Raw genomic sequence first — 23,709 nt, forward strand, 5'->3', positions numbered from 1 at the left:
TGTGTTTCACTAATATAAATTTATTCAATTCTTTCTTTCTTTTTTTTATAAAACAAACCTCTAGTCTGTTATATAAATTATAATAGTCTTATTGCAATACTTAACAATCTCCATTGCAATAATTTATACATAAAATGTGTTTCTCTTTGATTGGTTGGAAATTGATCATAATTTTATACGTATAAAGTTTCACAGATTATCTCTTTCTCTCACAATAATTCTGAAGAATTCTATAGACCTTTTTCTCCATTATTCGCTGCCACACTGCAACAGTTTCATGCATATGCATATCTCATAAAGTAAAAAGCCGTTTGGTGTCACAGTCTAAAAGCCCGGCGCGTCACATCGCATATTCATTCATGTACCACATACATACATATATAGAAAACGTTTATTATATATATTTCTTAAGAGTAAAATTATATATCTATATGCAAGTGAATATACATTGTACAAAATTTTTAAATGATTCTTATACATAAGTGCATTCTTCCATGTACTAAAAGCTTAATGCAATTCACTTTATATTATGCATATGAATGGTACATTATGTACATTGCATATCATCTTTCATTTGTCTGATACAAAATATAATTATAATGTGGTTCAAACAGTTATGAAAGTTGTGGTTTAAGACATCAAAATCAATTCTTCTTCCTCACAAATTGAAGATATAAATTTAACTCTGTATAATTGGTTCCTCTCTCACAGTTTTATTTAAAAAAATGTTTTATATGTATGTACATAACATTGATATATAATGCACTACGGTTTTACCATCCCTTTCCCAAAAGGTAATTCCACCATCGACTTTTATCTTTGGCATTCTATTCGACTTCAGAATTCAACCTGGATGTCGATTTAAGTGGCGCCTGATTCTTTTTTCCTCTTCTCTTTCCCTTCATTACTTTTCTTTTTATACATTTTGGTATTTAAACGATGGAAAAAAGAGGAAAAAAATCAATTAATGGAAATTTCTATATAACCTTTATCGCTACAAACTATTCAAAAATTTCTACATTATATAAACAAGTTTTCTTATAGGAAGAAAACCATTTTTGGAATGTAATAGAACTTAATTCGTCAATTAATTTGTATTTTTTATTCATTTATTATTATTACCTTCCTTAATACCTTTTACATAAAATTATTCGACTTGTTCACACACATACAAAATTAGTGTTCTGAACTTTAAAAAAAAATGCGATTACGCCGCGAAAATTTGCTATTTTGGCAAAATTATTATTATTATAGTCTCTAAAATTTTGGCACTGTTTTTTTGTGTTTTATTAAGGCAAAGCTGTATTATAAAAAAAAAACTCTTATTAGGAAAAAGGAAGCACACTAGGAAGCTTTCTTTGTATATGACTAGGAAGATAAATCTATGACTCATGCACTGATCTAAAAAGTTTGTGTAACAAATAAAATTAAAAAATCATCAATTAAAAATTAAAAAAGAAACGGGAAGAAATACATTTTTCTTGTAATTTTTGCACAGTATTCTCTTAAAGCGTAACTTCCCCGTGGAATGGACATAATTTCGAGACCTGAATGTCTTGTCGGCAAGATCAATTGGAATTCCTCTCAGCCATTCCTGTGCTTGTGATTACACTCGTGATTTCTCCATTTATTCCCCGACCTCCATCCAATGGGGGTACTCTGGAATAACCACGAAATTCGTTAGGGCGCTTTCGCATATAATATATTCATAATGTGTATAATATATATAATTTAAAAATGTTTTAAATGTATTGTAATCTTACGTTGAATTAATGTGTCTCGTCAAATTGGTGGTGGTTGGCAAATGCGGCGATTGACTCTGTGGACCAACGCTTAAGTATTGCTCTTGAGCAGATGGTTGAGTGGACACCAAATGTATCTCCGTCGGTGCTTGCCCAATATTTGGCAACACCGGCATCTTCATTTCAATTTGCGATGGATAAATTGGTGGTAGAGTTTTTTCAGGACCTAGTCCAGCAAAAGAATGTCTCATTGCACTTAATACATAAAAGTAAAAACTAAAAATCCCTTTTTTCCCATACTTACCCAATGCAGTCTTTATTTGACTCCCAGCCACATTCTTGGGCTTCCTTTTACGTGTCTGAACTCCTTCTTTTTTCATTGAAAGCGGACGTTGTACCTGAAGAACAAGGTAAAAAGAATTTTTACATTTGAGAAAAAAAAATCTTCCTTTAAACATTTTTGAGTCTATGCATACATTGTGTAGTTTGTAGTAGAGGCCACATGCATTGCAGACAGGGTCACCGTTGTGATTCCTCCGCCACAGGGTTGTGGTGGTTGTTTGGCAATTGGCACATTGCACCCCGGTGCGCCTATTGCCATTTGCCGCCGGCGCTTTGGCCTTCTGATTTCGATTGGGTGGTCGATTGATACCTGGATTCTGTCGCCCATATAGAGCACAAGCATTGCACAAGTTATGCCCGGTATTGTCTCTCCGCCACAGTGGCGTCGACGATGCAGAACAATTCACGCATTCCTTAATATCTTGCGCTGCTATAATTTGTCCATCGTACTGCTCACTAATTGCACCAAGTGTTGACCATGAACCATTAGCTGCATAGTCACCCGGTCCAGGTGGAACACCATTATCCAATATTATTGAATTCCCATATCCCTGCAAATTGAGAAATTATATCATCAAGATTTACAAATATCTATAACATATAGAAAATAATAATAAAGGAAATCTTACAGTAGGAACATTAAAGTCCAACTGCCCAGTCCAGTATGTAGTCGGTTCTGTTTTGTAAGTTGTAAAAACTTGTTGCCCAGATGGTGATCCAGATGATACAGTTGGTCCATCGTAGATATGTTGCGTATTAGCTATGTTGTGATGATACTGCAATTGTCTAGTTGATAGGGCCGAAGCTAGATTTGGATCTAGAAGACAAACGTGCAAAATTTGTTACAATATTACGATATTAGCTGTGATTCTTTCTTCATTTTTCATGTCTATTAACTCCTAATGAAGTCAAAAAAGAATAATAGGTAATAAGCTTCTTTAAAAAGATTTGATTGCCTTTTATAATTAAAAATTGTTTTTGATTCAGCCATTACCTTTATATAAAACAGTATTGGGACTGCTGGGATGATAAGCAGGATATTCCTTGGTTGTCGGAGTTGTCTGAAGGTACGAATAATTTCCAGCTGGTGTTGCATATCCCTCACTGGTTATGTAGTAACTTGACCCCGGTGGAAGCTGCTGAACCGTTTCCAAATTCGTGTACTGAGCCTTTGATTCAGAAGCATCAGTGTGACTTGGTGGTTCCTGATTTGGGGCTTCGGGTTGTTCGTAAATTTGAATTTCCTGCGGTGGCGCCTGTGGCTCTTCGATGGTCTTTATTTCTTCCGGTGTAGCTTGAATACGGGTTTGTTGTTGATATGGAAATCGATGGTACTCTTCTGTTTCATATTTAACAGTGGAATACCTGGTATGATGACAAATATTCCTTTTATTTTCCCCACACGTACTTCTATATTATACACAAACAACATTTATGAGCAACAATGACTCACCTATAGGTATCACCTTCATCTGGTGTTTGCTCAATGTAAACTGTTTGATGCTGCTGGGGTTGTTCAGTGACGCTAGCTTCTTTCTCCGTACTCCCTTCGCGTTTAATAACTTGCAATTGTTGAACAGATGCCATTGTAGGTGCTTGAGTCGTAACCACGGTTGTAATACTTGGTTCGTATGTATAATTGTGATCCTCAACGGTATTGGTAACTTGCTGATATTCATGATTACCTTCATATTGCTGCTCTTGTTGATTTACTATTACCTCTTGTGCACTGGTTACTTCCCTTTTTAATTGAATTTAAGAAAATAATGTATTTATGTATAAGATAAATATTTAAAAAAAAACTCCTAAACTACATAAAAATACATAAAATAAAGCATAGGGTAAGGTATAACAATGTTATGGTTCCATAATTAAATAATTTTCTTTTCTAAATTTTAATGAGGTATGCAACCAAAGAAACATTTTTATGGGCATCATACTTCATAAATAATAAAATAAATAAATGAAAATATGTAGGGGAATTTGGGGAGAGTTTATCTTTTAGGATTCCTATCTTAGGCTACCAGACTAGAGAAATAAAATTCTATTTATTTACACTTTAGAACATTTTGCTGCAACCTAATGGGAATGCGATTTAATAATCTTTTATTAAATGCTCTTTGTTCATTGGCTAAAGCCTATCAATGCGATTTCTAAGCCCAATTAGCATTGAATTTATAAATATCTTTTATCAAATGCTAAACAATTTCGTAAACTGGCCAACTCTCCCCCACATTCTTCTTCTTATGTTGTGAAAATATTTTGACTTTTACAACTTTTTTATCTCGAAGAAAATAGGTAGGTTAATAATTATAATAAATTTCACTCTTTATTTTATATAGAGGAAATCAGGGCTACTTGCTACACATAAAGAAAAAATTCCACTGCAATCTATTTTATTTAGTCAGCAGTAGAATTACAATTCGTGCAATTTAATTAAAAATTCTAACTAGACTTTACCTAATATCGCCAGATGTGGTTATCATTCGCTGCCTTTGCGTGGTAATGACCGTTGTAGGATGACTAGAAGCAGTCCCATCTTGATTTTGCTGAGAAATTTCCTCAGCAATCACTTCCTGATTTTGTGCATCAGGTGATTGCTCCTGCTTGATAACTTTCACTTCTTGATTTTCCATCTGGCCAAACAATGAAAAATAAAATAGAACATAAATACATACACGGGTAATTTTTTTTGCTCACTTGACGGAATTTCCGCACGTCATTCGTGAGTAAAGTGGGTTTTGTCTATTTAAAGTTTGATTTGTATAAATAATAAAAGAGGCACGCGCCAGCGTCACTAATTGTGTAACCATAAAATTCGTTTAAAAAATCATTTAGTTTCAGTTTCACCACAAAAATTCTGAATTTTCTGCTTTGCACGCCAAGATTAATAAATTTCTCTTTTGTGGTGCGTCTTTCGGTAGTTAAAATCTTGTGTATTTGATGTTAATACAGATTCTGTATACTTATATACTGATTTTATCAGCATACTCAGAAGCTCAGAGTTTTTCAGTAAAACCACTTGAGTAATCGAAAAAGTATACGTGGGCGTATGTAAAGTGTGAATGAGTGTTTTACATGCAAATACCGGAAATAGCGTGTTTGCACCGAAATAAGGTTGTGAATCTGCCATAGTCTCGAAAGACCTCTGCGTAGTTCCGCTCTTAAAGAATATATTGTGACTTTTTGCTTTGAAAATTGATGAAATGATTTATGGTGAAAAATTTTCTCGTACATTTTTTTCTAAAACTGTTCAGACGACACTCAAAGAGGAAATATTATTGCACACACTTCCTGAGTCATAATGAGGACTTTCTTATGAAAAAAAATCGTCTTCTTGACACAAAAATCACTTGCCAAGAAATTGCGTGTATATTTACTCTTGTCTTTAGAGCACGTGCATAGATTTCGTGCCTTAGGCGTAGGTACAATAAACGTAAAAAAATTTACGATAAAATTTGTCAGCTATATCAGTTGAAGATAACTTTTAATCATATTCACTCTTCGTGACAACGTCTGAAAATCTAAAAAAGCAACTGTTCAGATATTTCAGGAGCATATCTCTTGTTTATTCTAGGACACACCTTCGACGATACCAAATGTAAGAAAGATAGTGCATCATTGTTTGTAATGATAAAATTTTCATGCATTTTTTAGCATCAAAAGGGAAACATAAATAATTGTATACCTTTTAGAATAATCGAAGGTTCAATAACTATTATTTAAATTGCAAAACTTTTACTTGCATTATGATAATTGACAGGTGAAAAGACACGAATTAACTGCTTAATTCATACTCAACTTACATTATGTACAACATATGTACATATGTTGTAGTCAATGGAGTATTGAATTATATATTAATAATTAAATTTATTTATTTAATACAATCATTAGCACATTATCACAATTATAATAAGATCTTCTGTCCAGAATTTTTATTCTCTTGGATTCATTAAGTAAATTATAGTGTCGTTACTGTTAAAAATCTATTAAGAATATTTTAAAAAATGTACACCTAACATAAGAGATTAAAACTATTTTATTTAAAAAATTCATCAAAAGAAATTTTTATGAAAAAAATTAAAAAATATTGTTGTGTTATAATAATTAGGGGAGAGCGGGGCTAATAAAGTCACTTAAGGGTTTGGAAAAAGCCTTAAATATCATATTTCCTAGCTAGATAGAACAAAATGATCTGAGAAAGAGTTATAGGGCGGCAAATTTCCTAAGGAAATGAGTTATACATATCGGTTTATCTTTTTGGGAAATATGATAATTTGAGCATTTTCTAAACCCTTAAGTGACTTTTTTAACCCCGCTCTCCCCTAATTAAATTTAATTTAATTGAGCGAGTCCCTTTACTTTCATTCGGCCCACGCCGTCTCAGCATTTGCTTTTAACCTTCGTGATAAAATGGTGGAAAAATACCATCTCTAAATATCAAATATTGGGTAATTATGTTACTAAAACATAAAATAAAAATCAAGAAAAAAACCCCTAAGAGTCAATTCAATATAGCTACTACGGGTTATGTAAGATAGCGAATCTTACGACGTATCACACAGTTCAACGTGAAGTGATGATGACCACTTGTAGAATTGATCAAATTCAATACTTTGGATCACATATCATAATTTTAACCATATGTGAAATAAAATTGGGCACATAAAAAGTTATCACGATAAATTATATACAAGTGGTTTAACCTTATATACCGAGAAAATCCTATAAATATGCTCTTATCGTGAAATACATGAAAATATATAAATTCTAGGTATGTATGGTTTTTTGATAAATTTATGAGATTATGCCATCTTTATTGCCTTTGTTTTATTTTATGAATTCATCTCTTTACTCTCATATGCGAAAGCGATATAATATTGTCATTGAGTACTCTGAGTCTCTTTTATTTTTCCTGACGTTGAGAAAATTCCATTATTAATATTTGTTTGCTCTTTTTCGATGAGGCGATAAGTTTCAATAAAAAAGCATTAATAATTTTTCATCAATTATACAGAGAGGTGGTATAGTATAATTCTTAAATAATTGCCAATAAATTTCACGAGTGATCATCGATGCAGATTTTTTTAGTGAACAGAACTTTTCACTTTTATTCTTATACCTTTTATTTAACATTAAATACCAACACTCGCCGCCGTATTCTCTTTTGCTATATTACCTGTGCATTTATTCGCCCCGGCTTAAGTAGTGCTATAAATCACACGCAAAGTGCTCTCCTGATGGCACAATCAAGCAAGAGTGGTAGACAGAGTCAAAAGCGAACGAAAGAGAGCATGAGTAAGATTTCACAATAATAATAAAACGTAAATTATACTAACAATAAGAAGACGACGTAGGTAAAAAGTTTGGGCGACATATTTCTCTTTGGAAATTGTATTGGCGCCTCAAATACATAGTGCCAGGGTTACAGGTAGGTGTAGGTATGGAAAAGGTATGTTATATACCGTGCGTTAAAATAAAACGAAAAGTGTAAAATTAAGGATGTTCTTCACATCCTTCTTTTCTCTTCCACTTCAACACAATCATGATTGAGAAGAAGGACAATTTAGCACGATCCCTTACACACTTGGCTATACATATACAATTACACTTTGACACGGCAGCAAGGATACTTTTCAGGATCATTGGATGGGTACCCAATTGAGACATTTATCTTGTTCGACCTTAGGCCAGGTTATCGTTCTTGAGTGAGTATGATTTCAAAGTTAATGTTTTACCTGGGGCTCCAAACAATTCCGAGTGTAAATATATGAATAAGAAAATACCGAATATGAGGGGAGAAGAAGAAGAAAAGTGAAGAGAGGTAAAACAGAAAAAAAAACTGTGAAACTATCTTAAGAAAGGAGAGGTATCCGGCACGCGCAAAAAAATCACATTCTCTAACCAGAGCAAATTTTACCGGTCATTGCTTCGGTAGACGTCTTAATATATTTAGGCATTTGAGAGAATTTTGAAAAATTGCCTTTTTTTTTCGGAAAATTAATCACAACTTTTTCACCTTTAATCACATAAATTAGCCACTTAGTGAATTTACCTTCGTATTAGTGGGAAGTATAATGACCATAATTTAGCAAGAAAAGAAAACCAACCACTAGAATATTTTCACTTCATTCCAGGTGAAACGACAAATTGTGAATAAAGAGCACGACAATGTACTGTTCTTGAGTATCCTACAAAAACTTAAATTCACCTTCGTTTAATTTGCCAGAAAAGTTACACATGAACTTATCCCATGTCTATCGAAATTTGAAATGAAATATGGAGTCGATTTTTATTGCACGATACATAAACGATCAACAAAAAGGGAAAAAAATTCATAGCCTTATCTTATCATTTTGTAACTCCCTAGACTATATATGTATTGATGGAAATACTGATGACAAATGGGTTCACACTTGAGCGCAAACATTTTCACTAAAGCACTTTCCACCGTGTACCCGCCATACCATTATTATTAACTCTTGCACCCTTCTTTTGCGTCCCATATTATTTTCACGCAGAATATCATCCACAATTTCGTGTTCACAGTACGAAGAATGTTCTATGACAGCCCCCAAAGTACAACAATATATGCGGTTGTTGCTCTGAAAACATTATGAACGCATTGTCACCTCCACCAACCGTTGTATTCAAGATTGTGTCACACAACAGGGCCCATCTGTAAAATCACGAAAAATCCAACGAGACTTCCCATGCAAATCGCAACACGGAGTTGGGTATTTAGGACCACACTGTTGAACATGATGTTCATCCCAATGTAAATATTGGGAAATTGTAAAAAAGCCCAACAGCACATATTAGCTAGACGAGGTGTTTTTACAGACAAAAATGTATATACCGCGTATGAGCTGTTTAACACAGGAAATTTAAAGGAAGTCTCGCGGTATATGAGTACCCTCTTACGTACATGGTGGCGTATTATTCATTCCCATTAAAACTCTATGTAATATATTTCTTTTAAGCAAAGATCTATGATTCAAAAATATTTTTAAAAGAAGCACCAAAGAAGATTTAATGCAAAAAAGAAAAATCTTTTGTAAAATCACTCCAAGAAGTCTATTCTCTGAAATTAAATCTGTTCTTTTAATTTTATAATTTTTGTGTAATAAGAATGTAGAATTGATATAAAATAAAGTAAAATAATAAGAGAATCATTTTTTCCTTATCGATCGATCGATCCTAGGAATGATTATGGGAACTTGAAGACTTATTTATGATCTATTTAAAAAAAATGATTTTTTTGCATTGGGTTAATATTAATTAAAATTCGGTATTTTAGTTTTTTTTTTTGAAAAAATAGGTCCAAAATAATTTTATTCAATTTTTTTTAATTTCGGGTAATTTGTTCCTATCAAGTGTCCAAATTTGTGTAAGGAATCCTAACTTAGGATGATGTCCCATTACGGCGTTCCTTCTTTTTATTGATTTTAACATTAAAAACCTTTTATTTTAATCAATATTTTAATCAATGAAATCATAATTAAAACAAAGTAATTCTAAGTCGATAATTTTCTATGTATCACACTGATTAGATCTATCTATATATGTACATACAGCCACATAACACCCTTATAGCCTTGTCAGATCTAAAGTTTAAGTCGCGACTTTGTGTTTTTTTCTTATAGAGTTCAGCAGTTAAGTCACAACTTAAGCCTTATATCTGTCAAGGATATTACTTATCAAAAATCTAAATAGTTCTTCTTTTTTTAATTAAACGCTTTGATTTTTACATAACAAAAAATGTTTTATTAATTTAAATTTTTGGCTTTATTTATGCTTAAAATTAAAAAAAATATATATCATTTCGTGATATTCGAAAAATATATTCGTGTTTGTTCCTTGTACTGAAACAAAAGTGTCAAAAAGCAGCAAAAGTACGCAAAAGGCATTGAAGTGAAATATCTTTCATGTCGATTTGGAAAACAAAATTTATTAAACGTTTCCAATAAATTAATTCTTATCTTATCACCAAAGAAGCACATATAATGATATTTATATATGAATGTGGTAAAAATTGATCGATCATATTTATATACATAAATGTCCATAATATAGCGGCGAGTGTGCAAATACATAACAAAAAAAAAGTCAATGATTTCACTCACGCACAAAAATATCTTGTGAAACAATAAGTACTTATATGCATACTTACCTATACAATGTTTAATACCAACTCCGAATACAACAAATGACTTTTATATGAAGAAAAATAAAAGAGAAGCTAACCTGTGAAAATCACAAATCCTCCATCTATTGTGATGCGTGATATCGCCTTCATTTTTTTTCCACGATGAAAGAAAAAAAACACTTTATACCTTCTTATCAATTGAGCATTTCACAAGAAGCAAAGAGAAAAAAATTGTACGTTTCAAGTCGTTTTTTTTTCTTCACAACGCACATAAATGACGTGGCACTCAATATTTTATTATAAACCCTTTGATTACAGAGAGTTTTATTTATACACTTGAAAATTCAAACTTTATCCACAACACTCATATCGCATGAAAAATTTTATTCACGATAAGACTGTAAACTGGGAAAAATTTTCTAGGCAAATCACACAATTAATTCACTTTATCAACAAAAAAAAGCAAAAATACTTGCACTCACATCATTCATATATCAACTTTTAATATAGAACATTATACTCAGGCATGTAACACACATTCAAGGTGCTTATTTTCAGAAGAAAAAATCAAATCCAAAAATCAAATTCAGGTGAGCCTCAAGACGGACTTAACACGAATGAATTGGCTTGCGACAAAATTGGAATATTATGAGTTCCCACATAAAATATTTAATATATCTCGAATAGATAGTGAATATATGATAAGTTAACATATCAATTTGAGATTTTTTAACTTAACTATATCTGGGTAGAAAGTAATCAGACGTTTCAACAATAAATATAGATAATAGCTCGAGGAGACCTCCACATATACACAATTTGCCTTGATAGCACATTAATTGATTGCATGGGTTCATGAAAAAATATATAGAGACATTCTGCAAATATCAATCATTGAAGTTCACCGACAAAATTACACAGTCAATGAAAAAAAAAATATCTTCCTTAAATTAGGGAATGTGTTTTGTTTAAGAATTTTGATATTGGTACGTTTGCATTCAGTAATTTCCTGCAAGAAAATTCATAATTTTTTTTTAGGGGAGAGTAGAACATTTTTGAACTTTATGTAGCAATTAGAGGGATATTTTAAACTTTTTTTACTGCTTTCTTATTCAAACAATTTAGTAAATCTCAAAAATTGAATGAGCTATTGAAATTACAACTGCATGCAAACAGCCCAGATATTCTTTAGTTCCTAATTTAGCCAAAACCTTAGAAAAAGCTTACTTTTCAAAAAATTAATTTAATTAATTTAGACTTTATGGAGAAGATCTATCCTTTATTAAGAAGAAAATGCTGAAATGAACAACTTCAATTTATTTTAAGAAAGAATAACAGCTAAAAAATCTGCAGAACATCTCTGATTAATCAAAAAAGCACAAATAGTAAATTTTCATAATAGAGGTATGAAAGGAAATTTAACCAAAACATAAAGAGGCGGAAAGTTTTTCTAAAATTAATTTTTAATATGATGAATTTATTAAGTTTTTCCTGTTTTTCCTTGACTGAATTCATTGATTTGATTCATTTTATTCTTCTCAACAACGAAATAAAATTTATTGGAGTAAAGGATCAAAATTAGTCCATGATTCTTATAACATTAGTTTCTTTTATAAATTGTGCGAATATACCATCCCTCCCTCCTTCAAAAAAAAAAAAATCTTACTAATCAAAGAAAAATATTCTTAAAAGAATTCTCCAATTTATATCTGTGTATGTACGTATATTGCCTGGAAAGATAGAGCAGAGATTTTTTTTTTACACTTTTACGCATTTTTATCAGACTTGTCGTGTAATCTTTTCTTTTTTCGTATGGAGAAAAAAAAACAAACAAATGGGTGACATACATTAGTGAGACTTCAATACAGGAACATTTGGTCACAATTGATGTAGTTAAAAGTTAAAGACTTTCACAATCAGTTGTTTGGGTAAATAACATTGTAAGTTGATAAAATTTTGAGATATCATTCTCGGAAAAAATGAGAGATTCTTTTCATGAGGGTGCTAACGAGGAATTTTATCTCGGTTTTACCTGCAGATAAAATTGTCCACGATTTAGTTATGGTAAATAATATTATCAAACATTATCTTATATTATCGTACCATTGCCTTTGCCAGTCTCTCTTAACTATAGCCGGAAAGTTATAATTTTAACATTCAGTTTCGTGTAAGTTTTCAATGGATAATCTTCTATGGGACAAGATACTCCGCTCAAATAATAAAGTGTTCATTTTAAGTGTTTGCACACAAAAAATATATTAATATTCCTACAAAATCTGTGCGTTTTATGTCCCACACAGTTGTGATTTTTTTCCTCTTCTCGGTAAAAGCTCAAACCACAGAATTTTTTCATTCGGTCAAGTTGGAAGGAAAAAAAATATGCGGGAATTAATGTGGATTAGAAGTGTGATTACTTCACAAAGTTTAATCATCACACTCTTTTCTCATCGTACGAAATTCATTTAACCGAATTTTCGGCGGCACCGACTGTGTATTCCACCATTTTGATCCCTTTTTCGCGCTTGGATTGCATTTGAGCCCATACATAAGGGTGTGGTTATGAATTAAAAGAGTGTTTGTGCAAATATTCAACATATGCTACAATATAATGTATATAATATTATTTGTAGTAATTTATGTATGACGAAAAAAGCGCCTCATGGATTTTTTTACGCAATTTACTCAGAAAAAATCCCCTTTCTGGAAGTGAAATTAAATGTGAAGCTTTTCGTGGCTTAATAAATGTGGCATGTGTGGGCTTATAAGGATTAACATTACATGGATACCACATTAGTGTCTTTTATTTTCCTGAAATTTACTGTTCAAGTGGATTTTTTATTTTATATGTATATAATACAGTGAGTGTATGTAGTTTGAAGAAAAAATTTTTACTTACGTTTCTCCTGAAAGCTCACTGAATAGTTCCTTCTTTCACGTTTTCAATGGAACTTTGGGTTCTTTTTTGGCTGCTTTTAATGAAGATCATCAATGAAGTTACATCCCTTTAAAGAACTTTCCTTTCAAGCTAACTTTCATCAATTTTCGGGCCAAACTAAATTCAAAATTTGATTTAATCCACTCCCTTCAAGAACACGCACTACTTTCCGATCAGCAAGAGACATGCAAATTCTGGAGTCTTGTATCAAAAATCGTCAATTTTGAAATAATAGCATGGAACCCAATAGTAGTTTTATTCCCATAAATACCAACTATAGCGTAGGGAGAAACTTTCAAACGAAATCGTCTCACCTTATCTATATCACGCCCAATCTCTGATAACACCAACAGTACACAGGCGTAGCGTATGGCTTGATACTTTATCTCCCACCGCGATAGAGTTGTCTTACCTGGGCATCTGAGCAGGATGGGAGCATTTGTTGGTGCTTCTCTCACACTCACCGCTAAATTTAGTTGTTTCCCTCCATCGTATGGAAGCTAACGTGGTAGCATAGCATATAACCATCTCACATGTTTCCACCCATTCAAACTTATTTTCATCATAAGCGAGTGTAATCGTGACTTGATAAGCTAGATAAACAAAATGAAGGAATGTATTTCGTTTTATTTACTCATAAATGTGCTGGTGTTGCCTTAAAAATTATATTACTAAATAATATCATAACGTGTGTATAGGTAGTATACAATATTTTACCTGTGAAAGACGTACACGTCTTCCATAAACAAATAAAAAAAAGAAAGAAAAAATTGTAACACTAGGAATGATCGTTTATTCAAAAAGATTTTATTTTCTCTAAACTAAAGAGTTCATCTAAATGTTTCTTTTTTTTTTTAAGATAAATGCACAAATAAATCGCATAACACATAAATCGTGTGAAAAATAAGAAAATAAATGAAATGCTAAAATCGTCTTTTTTGGTATACATAGCCATGTATGTAATTGTCTCTAATTCAACTTAAATTACTAAGAAATAAAATAAAATTATTTAAGAGAGTAGAAAATTCCATATTAATTAATATTAGAATTAACTTTAAAATATCAACGTTTTTATATCAAAATATTTCTCAGCAGTCAAGTATTCGATTTAGAAATCAATTTATTGTCTCTCAGATTCAATAATTTCTTAATGTTACAAATTCCAAAATAAGATATCAAAGCAGTAATTTTTATCTTGTTTAACAAAATTATTATGTACCTTACTACGCGTCTTACTAAAATGGAATGATTCTGTTCATTGAAAGTATGGATTTTTTCCTATATAATTAAGCATTTACAATAATATCTATTTATTTACAGAAAATGCACTTCTTTTGTTTTTTTTGCTATTTAACAAAACATAAAATGTATCTCATTTAGAGAAAAAAAGTCAAAAAAAAATTCATGTCCAGATAAGAAAATAAAATAAAACACATATTATAATTAAATGAAATATGCATTAGAAAAAGAAAAGAAAACTATATAGAAATATTTGCTAAATAGATATTTACAAATCTTATCAAATCCATAAGAAAACATATGAGCAAATAGCATATGTGTGAAGCACTAAAATGCCTCATTCCGATTCAATCTTTACAGAATAATTTTTATGCGACGCTATCATGTCTCGTTGACAATCGTGCTCATCCTCCACAGATGGGCTTCGTGAGATGTGCTGATTTGCATCAATTTTCGCATGATTCGCCGTCATTGAGTTGCTGATTATATCAAAGTAGATGTTGGATGCATCCGTACTGTAGGCTACAGGTGTTGGATACAAATTACCTGAATTTGCACCACTCGTAGCAATTTGCCCATAAATTGACTTCTGATGCAAAAATTTATTAGCAGCACTTGAACCCATAGACATACTGCCAGCAGTTACAATGCCCGGAGACGCACCCTGGGGTGAATAGGGGAGTGGCGACAGATTTTGATGGTTATTCGGCGAGAGATTTTGTTGCTGAGAATGTGGCGATGTCGATGTGGTCAATGGGTTATTTCCACTTTGATGGGAATTTCCACTGTTTAGTTGCGTTGTGTGATGAATAGCACTTAACGCTCGCAATTCTATTAAATAAAATATTATTTTTTTTTAGTTAGTTTATTTACTCTTTTGAACACTATTAATTAATCTCACCTTTTGCTGCATCAGTCATTGCATTTGAGGAGTGTTTAGCTGAATTTCCAGAGGAATCTGATGTATTTTTGCTTCCTTTTGGTTTCCTTTTTCGAGTCTACAAAAAATTTAAGAAAAAATTAATCATATTCTAGTCAAATTAAAATAATTAAATATCAAAATTATTCTTTAAATTGACGGGATGAGGACACAATTAAGCTAAGCATCACACGTGGAACATAACGGACAAATTCAAAATGTTGTAGCATTATTTGGGACATTATTTTTATTACAAAATAAATGCATAATAAAATCGAGAACATGCTTAATTACATTAAAAATTTCTGTATCCTCTTCTTACTTTAGCTGTGATTTTTAATAATGTTTAAGACATATTTTAATAGAATGTTTTTATTATTAACTATAGAATCATGATTTTATTATCTTTCCATACTGTATGAACAATTTTTATTTATTCAATAAAATTTTATTTGTTCTGATTTTTCCCTTAATTTATTCTTCGCATAGAATATTAATTACATTGATTCCTAATAAAAAAAAAATAATTAAATCTTTAGATAACCTTTTCTCAATTTACAAAGTGTCCCAATATTATAAATTTATTCGTTATGCTCTAGCCGAGACACATTGAGATTTCGTCTAAATTGTCGATAGCTTTCCCGCAAAATCTTTCATCACAAAATCCAAAGAAAAAATATTTTTAAATAAATTCTCACCTGAATAGAATCTTTCTTCATCGTTGGTGGACGATTAACATTGTGCAGCTTGTAGTATAAACCACAGGCATTACACACTGGCTCACCGTGAGCATTCCTCCTCCATAGAGATGTTTGAGTTGTTCGACAATTCGTGCAGCAGAGACCCACTCGACGGGATGCGCTCTGGATTAATTTCAAATGAAAAAAAAACGTTGATATATTAAGAAAATTCCACATAATCTTATTTTCCACTATTTACACTACTTTTACAAACATATTGCTTTTTGAATAAAACAAAAATTATTTTAAGAAATTGTAAATATCACATACCAATCGTCTGCTTGACTTTTCCTCTGGTACACGAGGCGGCAGAGGGTTAAACGGATAGTAGGACTTATAGAAATCCCCGCTTTCAGCGGCGGCCACTGTAACAATGAAAAATAATTCCAGCTATATCAAACTACTTTCTCTCCTTTTTTGTTTGTTTTAAAGTGTGAAAACAAAACAACTTCACTAAGGCAACATTACAAAATAGAGTCAAAAAGAAAGATGAGCTGGTTGTGCAATATTACAGAAATATAGGGTGTAACATTTACGAAATACTAACTATTTATCACTAAAATACTAATTTATTTCATTTAAAAGTTTAAAGAAATAATTAAACAGTCATGGCTCGCCCCGTGGTGGATTTCTATATAAGTCTCTCAAGTTTTTTTTTGTTCTTTTATTCAAAAAACAATATGCAAATTTTTATAATTTAATGTTTTTACATTGAAAGCTTATTTTCTCATCAAGAAAATTCATTTCAAGTTGGAAAGTTCTCTTTGAAATAAATCAAAAGAAAATGAACTTTTAAAGCTTTCTTATAGAAACATTAATGGAAAAAAAAAGAAAATTATTTGTTGTTTTAATTTTAACATTTACCAATCTTCTTGGCTGCTTCACCAAAGGTCGATTCATGCCGTTCATCTTGTGGTAAAGACCGCAAGCGTTACACAGATAATGACCAGTCCCATCCCTTCGCCAAAGAGGTGTCGAAATTGCTCCACAGTTAACACATTCACGACCTTCCGTGAATAAATCAGCTTCGAGACCCACTTTAAATTATTTTTAATCTTTAATTATGTGATTTTTCTATCGAGGAAATAATTTTTTTTGACTCTGCTTCGAAGCAGGTATACAAAGTACATTTCTATAGGATATACACAGCTCAGTCATGCTTTCCATAAAACTCTTTGTTTTCCATTCCCGTTGGAATTTGCAATGGAATGTTTTATTAAAAAAAATGGAGTTCTCCTATAAGAACTTTAAAGAAAGAAATAGTTGGACACATAATGCGTCAGTTGACATGGACATTTTTATATGTTGTGAAGAAGTTTTAGAGTGACCGACCACCCATTGCTTTCAAACAGGAAATGACTCAATTTTGTTGAGAATGATAACGTAAAAATATATTCTATATATGCACAAAACTTCAATATATTCCTTAAGGGAGTTCTCTCCTCACATTCATACCACACAAACCAACATCGCGCACTCTCAACACCCTATAAAAAGTATGTTGTAAATTATAATGAGACAGAAAGAAAGAAAAAAACGTCATAAAATTTTTCCATAAATTAAATCAAAATGAAACTGTTTTGCCTTAATTGTGTGCCTAAGTGAGACAAGATGATCTTCATTGATATATTCTGTAGAAGGCCCCACTAAAAGATTGTGATGAAAAGATTCTCAGATTTTTTTAAACAATCTCATTCTAACTTTCTTTTTATTGTGCCTCCGAATGCCGAATTCAGTTCAAACAATTCCAGCAATTCTTTCAGAGATGACGACGAAAGAGCAACAAAATAAGCAAATAGCTTCCATTCAAGTGGTCGTCGCATCTTTTGGTTCCAAAAACACGATTAAAAGATATTTTTTCCTACATATATGTAGAGAATCATTAGATATTAAAAAACGTATCTATGTTATAATTTCATATTCTATGCTATTTTGAAGTGTCTTCATAAAATTCAAGGAGAATCTCTGTAAAATATGTCGTGATATTTAATTAATTTTATATTAAACAATTAAGCTAAATTCTTCGTCAATAATGCAAGATTTTAAAACAGACAAATTCAATCAATCATAAAAATAAAGGGGAGGATAACTCGAAAGATACGCCGAAAGATGAAAGGGATGGAAGCCATGTGCTAAATTATTTTCAATTTTTTCTTTTTCTGAAATAACTCCAGAACATAGAGAATACTGCTGAGAAGAAGAAAACCACCCCTAATATGCATTTATTATTACTTTTCCTTGAAATTCTGAAATTTTTTTCTTTTAGAACTTTATGCAAAATATTTGTTACAGTAAAATCAATTTGTTCTAATGTTAAATTTTCTTGGCAACACTAAATCTAAAAATTGAAAAAAAAACACGATAGTTTATACCAAATAGTCAATTTAATATTTTTTTACAACATTAAAAATTGCCCATTTTAAAAATGATTTTTAATTAAAATTAACTGTTTGACCTGAGACATTCAATGCCTAATTAATTACGACAAACCCAATGAAATAGCAACATAAACTAATTAAAAATTTTCCTCTCACACCCAACCTCACAGTGTCGAGGAATTGTGAAGAGGACATAGAAAGTACAAGTAATTGGAATAAATACAAGCCATGTATACATTGCTATGGCACCCAAGATGAGTACAAGATGAGTAAAAGTTTATCACAGAGGTCACAAATTCTTTCAAGAGCAAAAGGAACAAAAAAATACATATTTTTGCCACTCCGTTCAAAATCCCCCATTAATATTGTGACTCTCCATCGTTCCTTTCATTTTGATTTTCTCGCATTTGCTTCGTGTTTTAATTTTATACATTTTTTATCGTTTTTGTAAAGCTAAAAATTTATATTAAACATCGCATTTTTGCAAGTCAAGGGAAAATCTCGGCATTTTTGTCGGGGAGGGCGAAGAAAAAAAAGTCAGAGCGTGACCTTCAGTAGAAATGGTGAAGATCAATCTTGTCATGTACGATGAGATGTAAAAATTGTCGAAATAGCAAAGGAAAAAAAAATAAGATGATCAAAAAGAAAGAATAAAAGTTCTTACTGGCAGTTAATGATGCGGCCGCAGACATATGTGGAGGATTGGTACGATTTCTACTCCCACCCGTGGCGGTAACTCCATAGCTGAGTGTCGGAGAATCGTAGTGATTGGGCCATGAATCCCCCTTCGAAATCAAACAAACCAGACAGATATAGCGAAGGTGAGACAAAGAAGTGAAGAGTTAGCGACTCACCTGGTTGCCATAGGTAGACAGAGACGTTGTGTACTGACTAGGTCGTTGGGCATGAGTTGCTGTGAAGCTGGATGGGTTGGATGTAATGCGCTGAAAAGCAGGGAGACTCCCTTTTGATGAGCCGCCCGTATAATCCTCGGGTGCAGCTAAACCAATAGTGTTTGATGACCAAATATGAGATCCTTCGTGTGTCGGGCTGCTACTATAGTATTGCATGGCTCCCGTGCTGGTGAGTGGTGTAATTGATGAACGCGGATACAATGGGCTATAAGCAGAGGAAATAAATAAAAAGAAAAGGAGTATGAGGCATAAATTCAGCAATGATGGGAGTTTATGAAATTAGATATTTTTTGTTTTAAGCGAGAGAATTTATTATTTAAAAAACAATATGACAAAGACCACCCTCATTGCGAGTCTCTCACAAATACTTCTCTGATGAATTGCTGATTTTTCAAAACAACAATATTTAATGGTTTTAAAAGAAACATCGGCACATTTACATCCTCAAAGCATACCACAAAATGCACCATATAGAGAGATCGCCCCAACGTGTATATGTAGCATTTTACAGAGGTTCTAAAACAAACAAGACTCTTAGATCATATGGCTAAATGCTCTAAGAATGATTGGAATTCCTCCTCTTGGCACAGAAATATGAAGAAGTCATACAATAATGTTGCTGGGCTTGTTGTCGATCTCGCCTTACAAAGGTGCCACAATAAAACATTTCTTGTGTCATGCACACAATTTTTTTTGAAAGGAAATAACTCAAGAAACAATTTTGTAATTTATATTTGATATTCAAATAAAGGTCAGGAATTTTTGCTGACAGACAAAAGGCCACTTTTGAATTATATACCCTGAATCTTCCTCAAACCCCTTTGTAGCTGAGCGTCTGAAGAGTGATTCAGAAAAAATAATCTCAACAAATACAGCTGAAAATCATTCCAATAAAATAAACATTCTCTTTTTTCTATGGTAGCCGATTCCAAAGATATATACACACTAATAAAGAACCAGCTGAATTAGGCAAAAATAATTGTTTGCTTTTCCCCCATGCATAAATACTCCATCTTCGGAAGCTCAGTTTTCAAATTCACTCAAAAAATCATTTTTTTCCAATTCTTTGTTCATTTTTGCAACTTTTTTTAAAATTTATTTTTCTAATTGATTAATTACTAAAAAATCAACACTTTGACTAACAAAAATTGTCCTAAATATCACTCTTCATTTAAGATTTTCACAAACTGAGGTGCACGCATGAGTATGAACACTAATGGAGAGAAAAAAAAACTATTTCACCTTGTAAAACTTGCTGCAAAATCGTCTAACAACAATCAAATATCAATAGCAGAAACGATTAGCTCGTCGAACGCATGTGTGCACGTACAGTGAATCAAGCACCGCTTATTTAAAAAAAAATAATCGCTTAATTAATTAGATGATTTCACTTTATCAACCAGGTCATGCAGCTACTAAGCTAACACTGTCACTTTATCGACAAGTTATAAGGCATTAAAATGAACAATATAAAGCATTTTTATTTACATCCACGAACCCACACAACTGTATACAGAACGAGATGGAAAAAGCCAAATAGAGAGGGATGGACGATGTATTGTATGTATAGAAGTATAAAATGAATAATTTTTTAAGCTCTCCATATCTTGAACTATATATAAATGCACAATGTCCTAAAATACTCTGCAAAGATTAGGTTTCGGAAAAAACGAATGACAAATTAAAATTTTATAGGAAATAAATTGATTATATTTTTTTACAGCGATATAGCCAAGAATATATGAAAAGATTACAAAAATTTTTAAATTATTTTATATAAAAACGAGGTAAATTGTCGCTTCGCTCCAATTTACCTCGCCCCGCTTCGCGGGGATTTGTTGCGCTTCGCGCAAATTTTAGAGAGAAAATAAAATGTGATGGTTTAAAGGCAGATTTGGGCCACTTATCGATCCCAAAAGAAAAAATTTCCAAAGAGAAGAAATCATTTTCATACAACACTTTAGGCGCCAAATTCAAAAATTTGCAAAAACTGCATGAAATCTCTATGGGGGCTACCTGAAGGGGAGCTTTGAGGGAAAAATGGATACGGCCATCTGAAACGGCCTGTTATAAGGAGCCTCTGTACCAAATTTCATCGCGATCGGACAAACGGTGTGGATTTGTATAAAAAAGTCGGAACGACGATTACCAACAAACAGGCCTTTCTTTATTATATAGATTAATTTATCAGTTAATCCCAGAGAAATTATATATTTTCGATTAAAGGAGCTAAATGTTAGTCACTTTTTTCGTTCAACAAAGTAAGACTGCTTATTAACATTAGCTTTAGGAGGAATTTACGATAAATAAAAAACGATGTTCTGCGATATTCTGCGTGATTACGCTTCAGGTTAAACTCTAGGAAATACAAATTCTTTTTAAATTTTAAGTAAAAATATAATTATATCAAAAGTTTTTAAAATATAAATAAATTCTGCTAAAATAAAATAATAATATTCCATTAAAATATTTCTTTTACACAAATCTTTATTTTTTTTTAATATTTTAAAGGTACGACGTTTCGAAATTGTTTGTCTAATTCCTCAGGCCCGCAAATTCATTCTGGTCAATTTCCGTAATTTAAATTCATTTTAGTCATTTAACATAAACCTAATAAAAATTATTCTATCCAAATTAATTAATTAATAATAATAATAATAATTTATTTCACCCTTTTACAGACTAGTGTTTTAGGGATTAATTAATTAATTAATTGGTTCTAGAAGTCTAAAAATTATCCTAATTTTTGAATTGAAATAATTTCACAAGAAAAATTATGTACTAGGTTAATACATTATGTTCTGCAATAGTTTTTTTAAACAAAAAAAAAAGAACATTAAACCTAATTTATGAAATGGAATAAATTGTTATGTTCCGAAATAAGAGATGTGAGCAACAATTATATATAGGTACACTACAAATTTATTTAGTAACACCGATATGCAGGTAATAGAAGAAATACATAATGCATAAATATATTCAAATGGAGACTCGTATACAAATGTGTTTGGTGGCTTCTTGTTTAAAGTTGAATTTGTGGATAGAGCCAAAGCACAGGAAGACAATATACCGCTCTCGATTATTAACAACAAGTACGGAAAATGAATGTGACATTAAAATTTGTGAGGCAATATTTTGTAAATTTTTTCCCCATGTTTGAAAAACAGGAATTTCATGTCTGCACAAGAGGTCAATAAACTATTGTAGTCAGAGTCTATTGAAAGTCATTATTTGGTGTTAAACTCACATTAGTGCAATTGCTTTAGACACTGGGCTGTCTGTCTTCTTCTTCTAAGCACCTCTGCTGCGAGAAGTCAAAGAAGACCCAACTCTTATTGTAAGGTATCGTGCACGTGCCAAATTCACTCAACCCAATCAATTAAGGGACTTTTTTCTGTATGAATTATTGTCTTTCTTCACTGCACACATTGTCCAACACATCCCACAAACTGCAGTTAATGTTACAAATTAATTAACGAAGCTAACGTGCCAAAACCACTGCACACTGTGAATAAACTGGAATAATGTGCAAGAAAGAAGACCCATATGAGATACCCGCACGTGCAAAAAGCAAACATTTTTTTTTCTTCGCTACCAACATTGTTTTAGCTCTATGTGGCAAAGCATTAGTACAAATTAATAAACATTTAACAACACAGCAATTTGTACAAGCTACAAAGTTCAATGCATTACGTGTATGTGAATTTTCAGTGTATAAAAATTAAAATTTTATTTCTTTATTCAAAGTATAGTCATTCTTTGACGTGTTATTTAGAAAATTATTACAAACTCAGTGGTTTTTATATAATAATTTTCAACCCACTCATTGTACTCCCTTTAAACCACATTGTTCCACACTTTGTAAATTTTGTACCTCAGACTCACTTTATTATATGCTGAGAGAGGCTATATTGTAATCAATAAGTTTGTAATATTTGCCTAATTTTCACGAAATTTTCTAAATGTTGAAAATATTCCCAAAATAATACCTATATATTTGCGTTGTTTGATAAAGCTTGCTAAAGCTTTTAAGCCAAAATACTCCAATTACTACACTACTTAATTTAAAAATCAAAAAAAAATATGTTTCGATAAACTTTAAGAACATGAAATGAAAAATCAGCCGAGAATAAGAAATAAGAATCTGGAAACTAAAATTTTCCATTCTTTCCACAATTTATGTGAGTTTTGATTATTTAAAAAAAAAATATCGAATTTTTTTTCATTCGATTTAAACGATTTAAACAATAAATTACATTAAAAGTAAAAAAAAAAGTTTGTAAAAAATGAAATATTTCGCCAAGGAGACGGCGTTAGAAAAAAAGAATCACAGCTAAAAGAAAAAGGA

The 23,709-nt window shown here is 31.6% G+C and overlaps 3 protein-coding genes and 1 long non-coding RNA gene across 10 annotated transcripts in view; 1 reads left to right on the top strand and 3 right to left on the bottom strand.

Annotated features, from left to right (window-relative positions):
• On the bottom strand, positions 1-13,597 carry LOC129786014 (GATA-binding factor 6-B-like). Of its 5 annotated transcripts, none has more exons than XM_055820770.1 (9): positions 13,133-13,597; positions 4,545-4,720; positions 3,538-3,825; positions 3,079-3,449; positions 2,714-2,901; positions 2,219-2,635; positions 2,047-2,140; positions 1,764-1,968; positions 1-1,659 (listed from the first exon to the last, which is right to left on the bottom strand). In XM_055820770.1, exons 2-9 carry the CDS (start codon positions 4,718-4,720, stop codon positions 1,569-1,571), a joined length of 1,830 nt encoding a protein of 609 aa, XP_055676745.1. In that variant the 5' UTR covers positions 13,133-13,597; the 3' UTR covers positions 1-1,568. The 5 variants fall into 5 exon arrangements, with proteins under 5 accessions (XP_055676745.1, XP_055676744.1, XP_055676748.1 ...); XM_055820769.1 differs by lacking the exon at positions 13,133-13,597 and adding an exon at positions 12,340-12,465; XM_055820773.1 differs by lacking the exon at positions 13,133-13,597 and adding an exon at positions 10,335-10,823.
• Positions 1-23,709, bottom strand: part of LOC129786050 (putative fatty acyl-CoA reductase CG5065) — an 824,046-nt gene that overhangs the window by 750,846 nt on the left and 49,491 nt on the right. The gene's annotated exons all lie outside the window — the stretch shown is intronic.
• LOC129786193 (uncharacterized) lies at positions 12,612-15,790 on the top strand. Its single transcript, XR_008750099.1, has 2 exons — positions 12,612-12,846; positions 14,771-15,790. It is a non-coding gene; the product is annotated as an uncharacterized LOC129786193 (long non-coding RNA).
• The window catches only part of LOC129785970 (box A-binding factor-like), a 15,881-nt gene continuing 6,130 nt past the window's right edge, over positions 13,959-23,709 (bottom strand). For 2 of the 3 annotated variants that reach the window (XM_055820684.1, XM_055820683.1), the window contains exons 3-8: positions 19,302-19,566; positions 19,112-19,232; positions 16,934-17,106; positions 16,028-16,192; positions 15,312-15,408; positions 13,959-15,241 (exon numbers count right to left, since the gene is read on the bottom strand). In XM_055820684.1, the coding sequence (XP_055676659.1) occupies positions 14,748-15,241; positions 15,312-15,408; positions 16,028-16,192; positions 16,934-17,106; positions 19,112-19,232; positions 19,302-19,566 (1,315 nt within the window). In that variant the 3' untranslated portion in view covers positions 13,959-14,747. Of the gene's footprint in view, positions 15,242-15,311; positions 15,409-16,027; positions 16,193-16,339; positions 16,435-16,933; positions 17,107-19,111; positions 19,233-19,301; positions 19,567-23,709 lie in introns of all 3 variants that reach the window. The other variant, XM_055820685.1, reaches the window with a different exon arrangement.

This window comes from Lutzomyia longipalpis, chromosome 1, assembly GCF_024334085.1.
Source record: "Lutzomyia longipalpis isolate SR_M1_2022 chromosome 1, ASM2433408v1".
Classification (NCBI taxonomy): domain Eukaryota; kingdom Metazoa; phylum Arthropoda; class Insecta; order Diptera; family Psychodidae; genus Lutzomyia; species Lutzomyia longipalpis.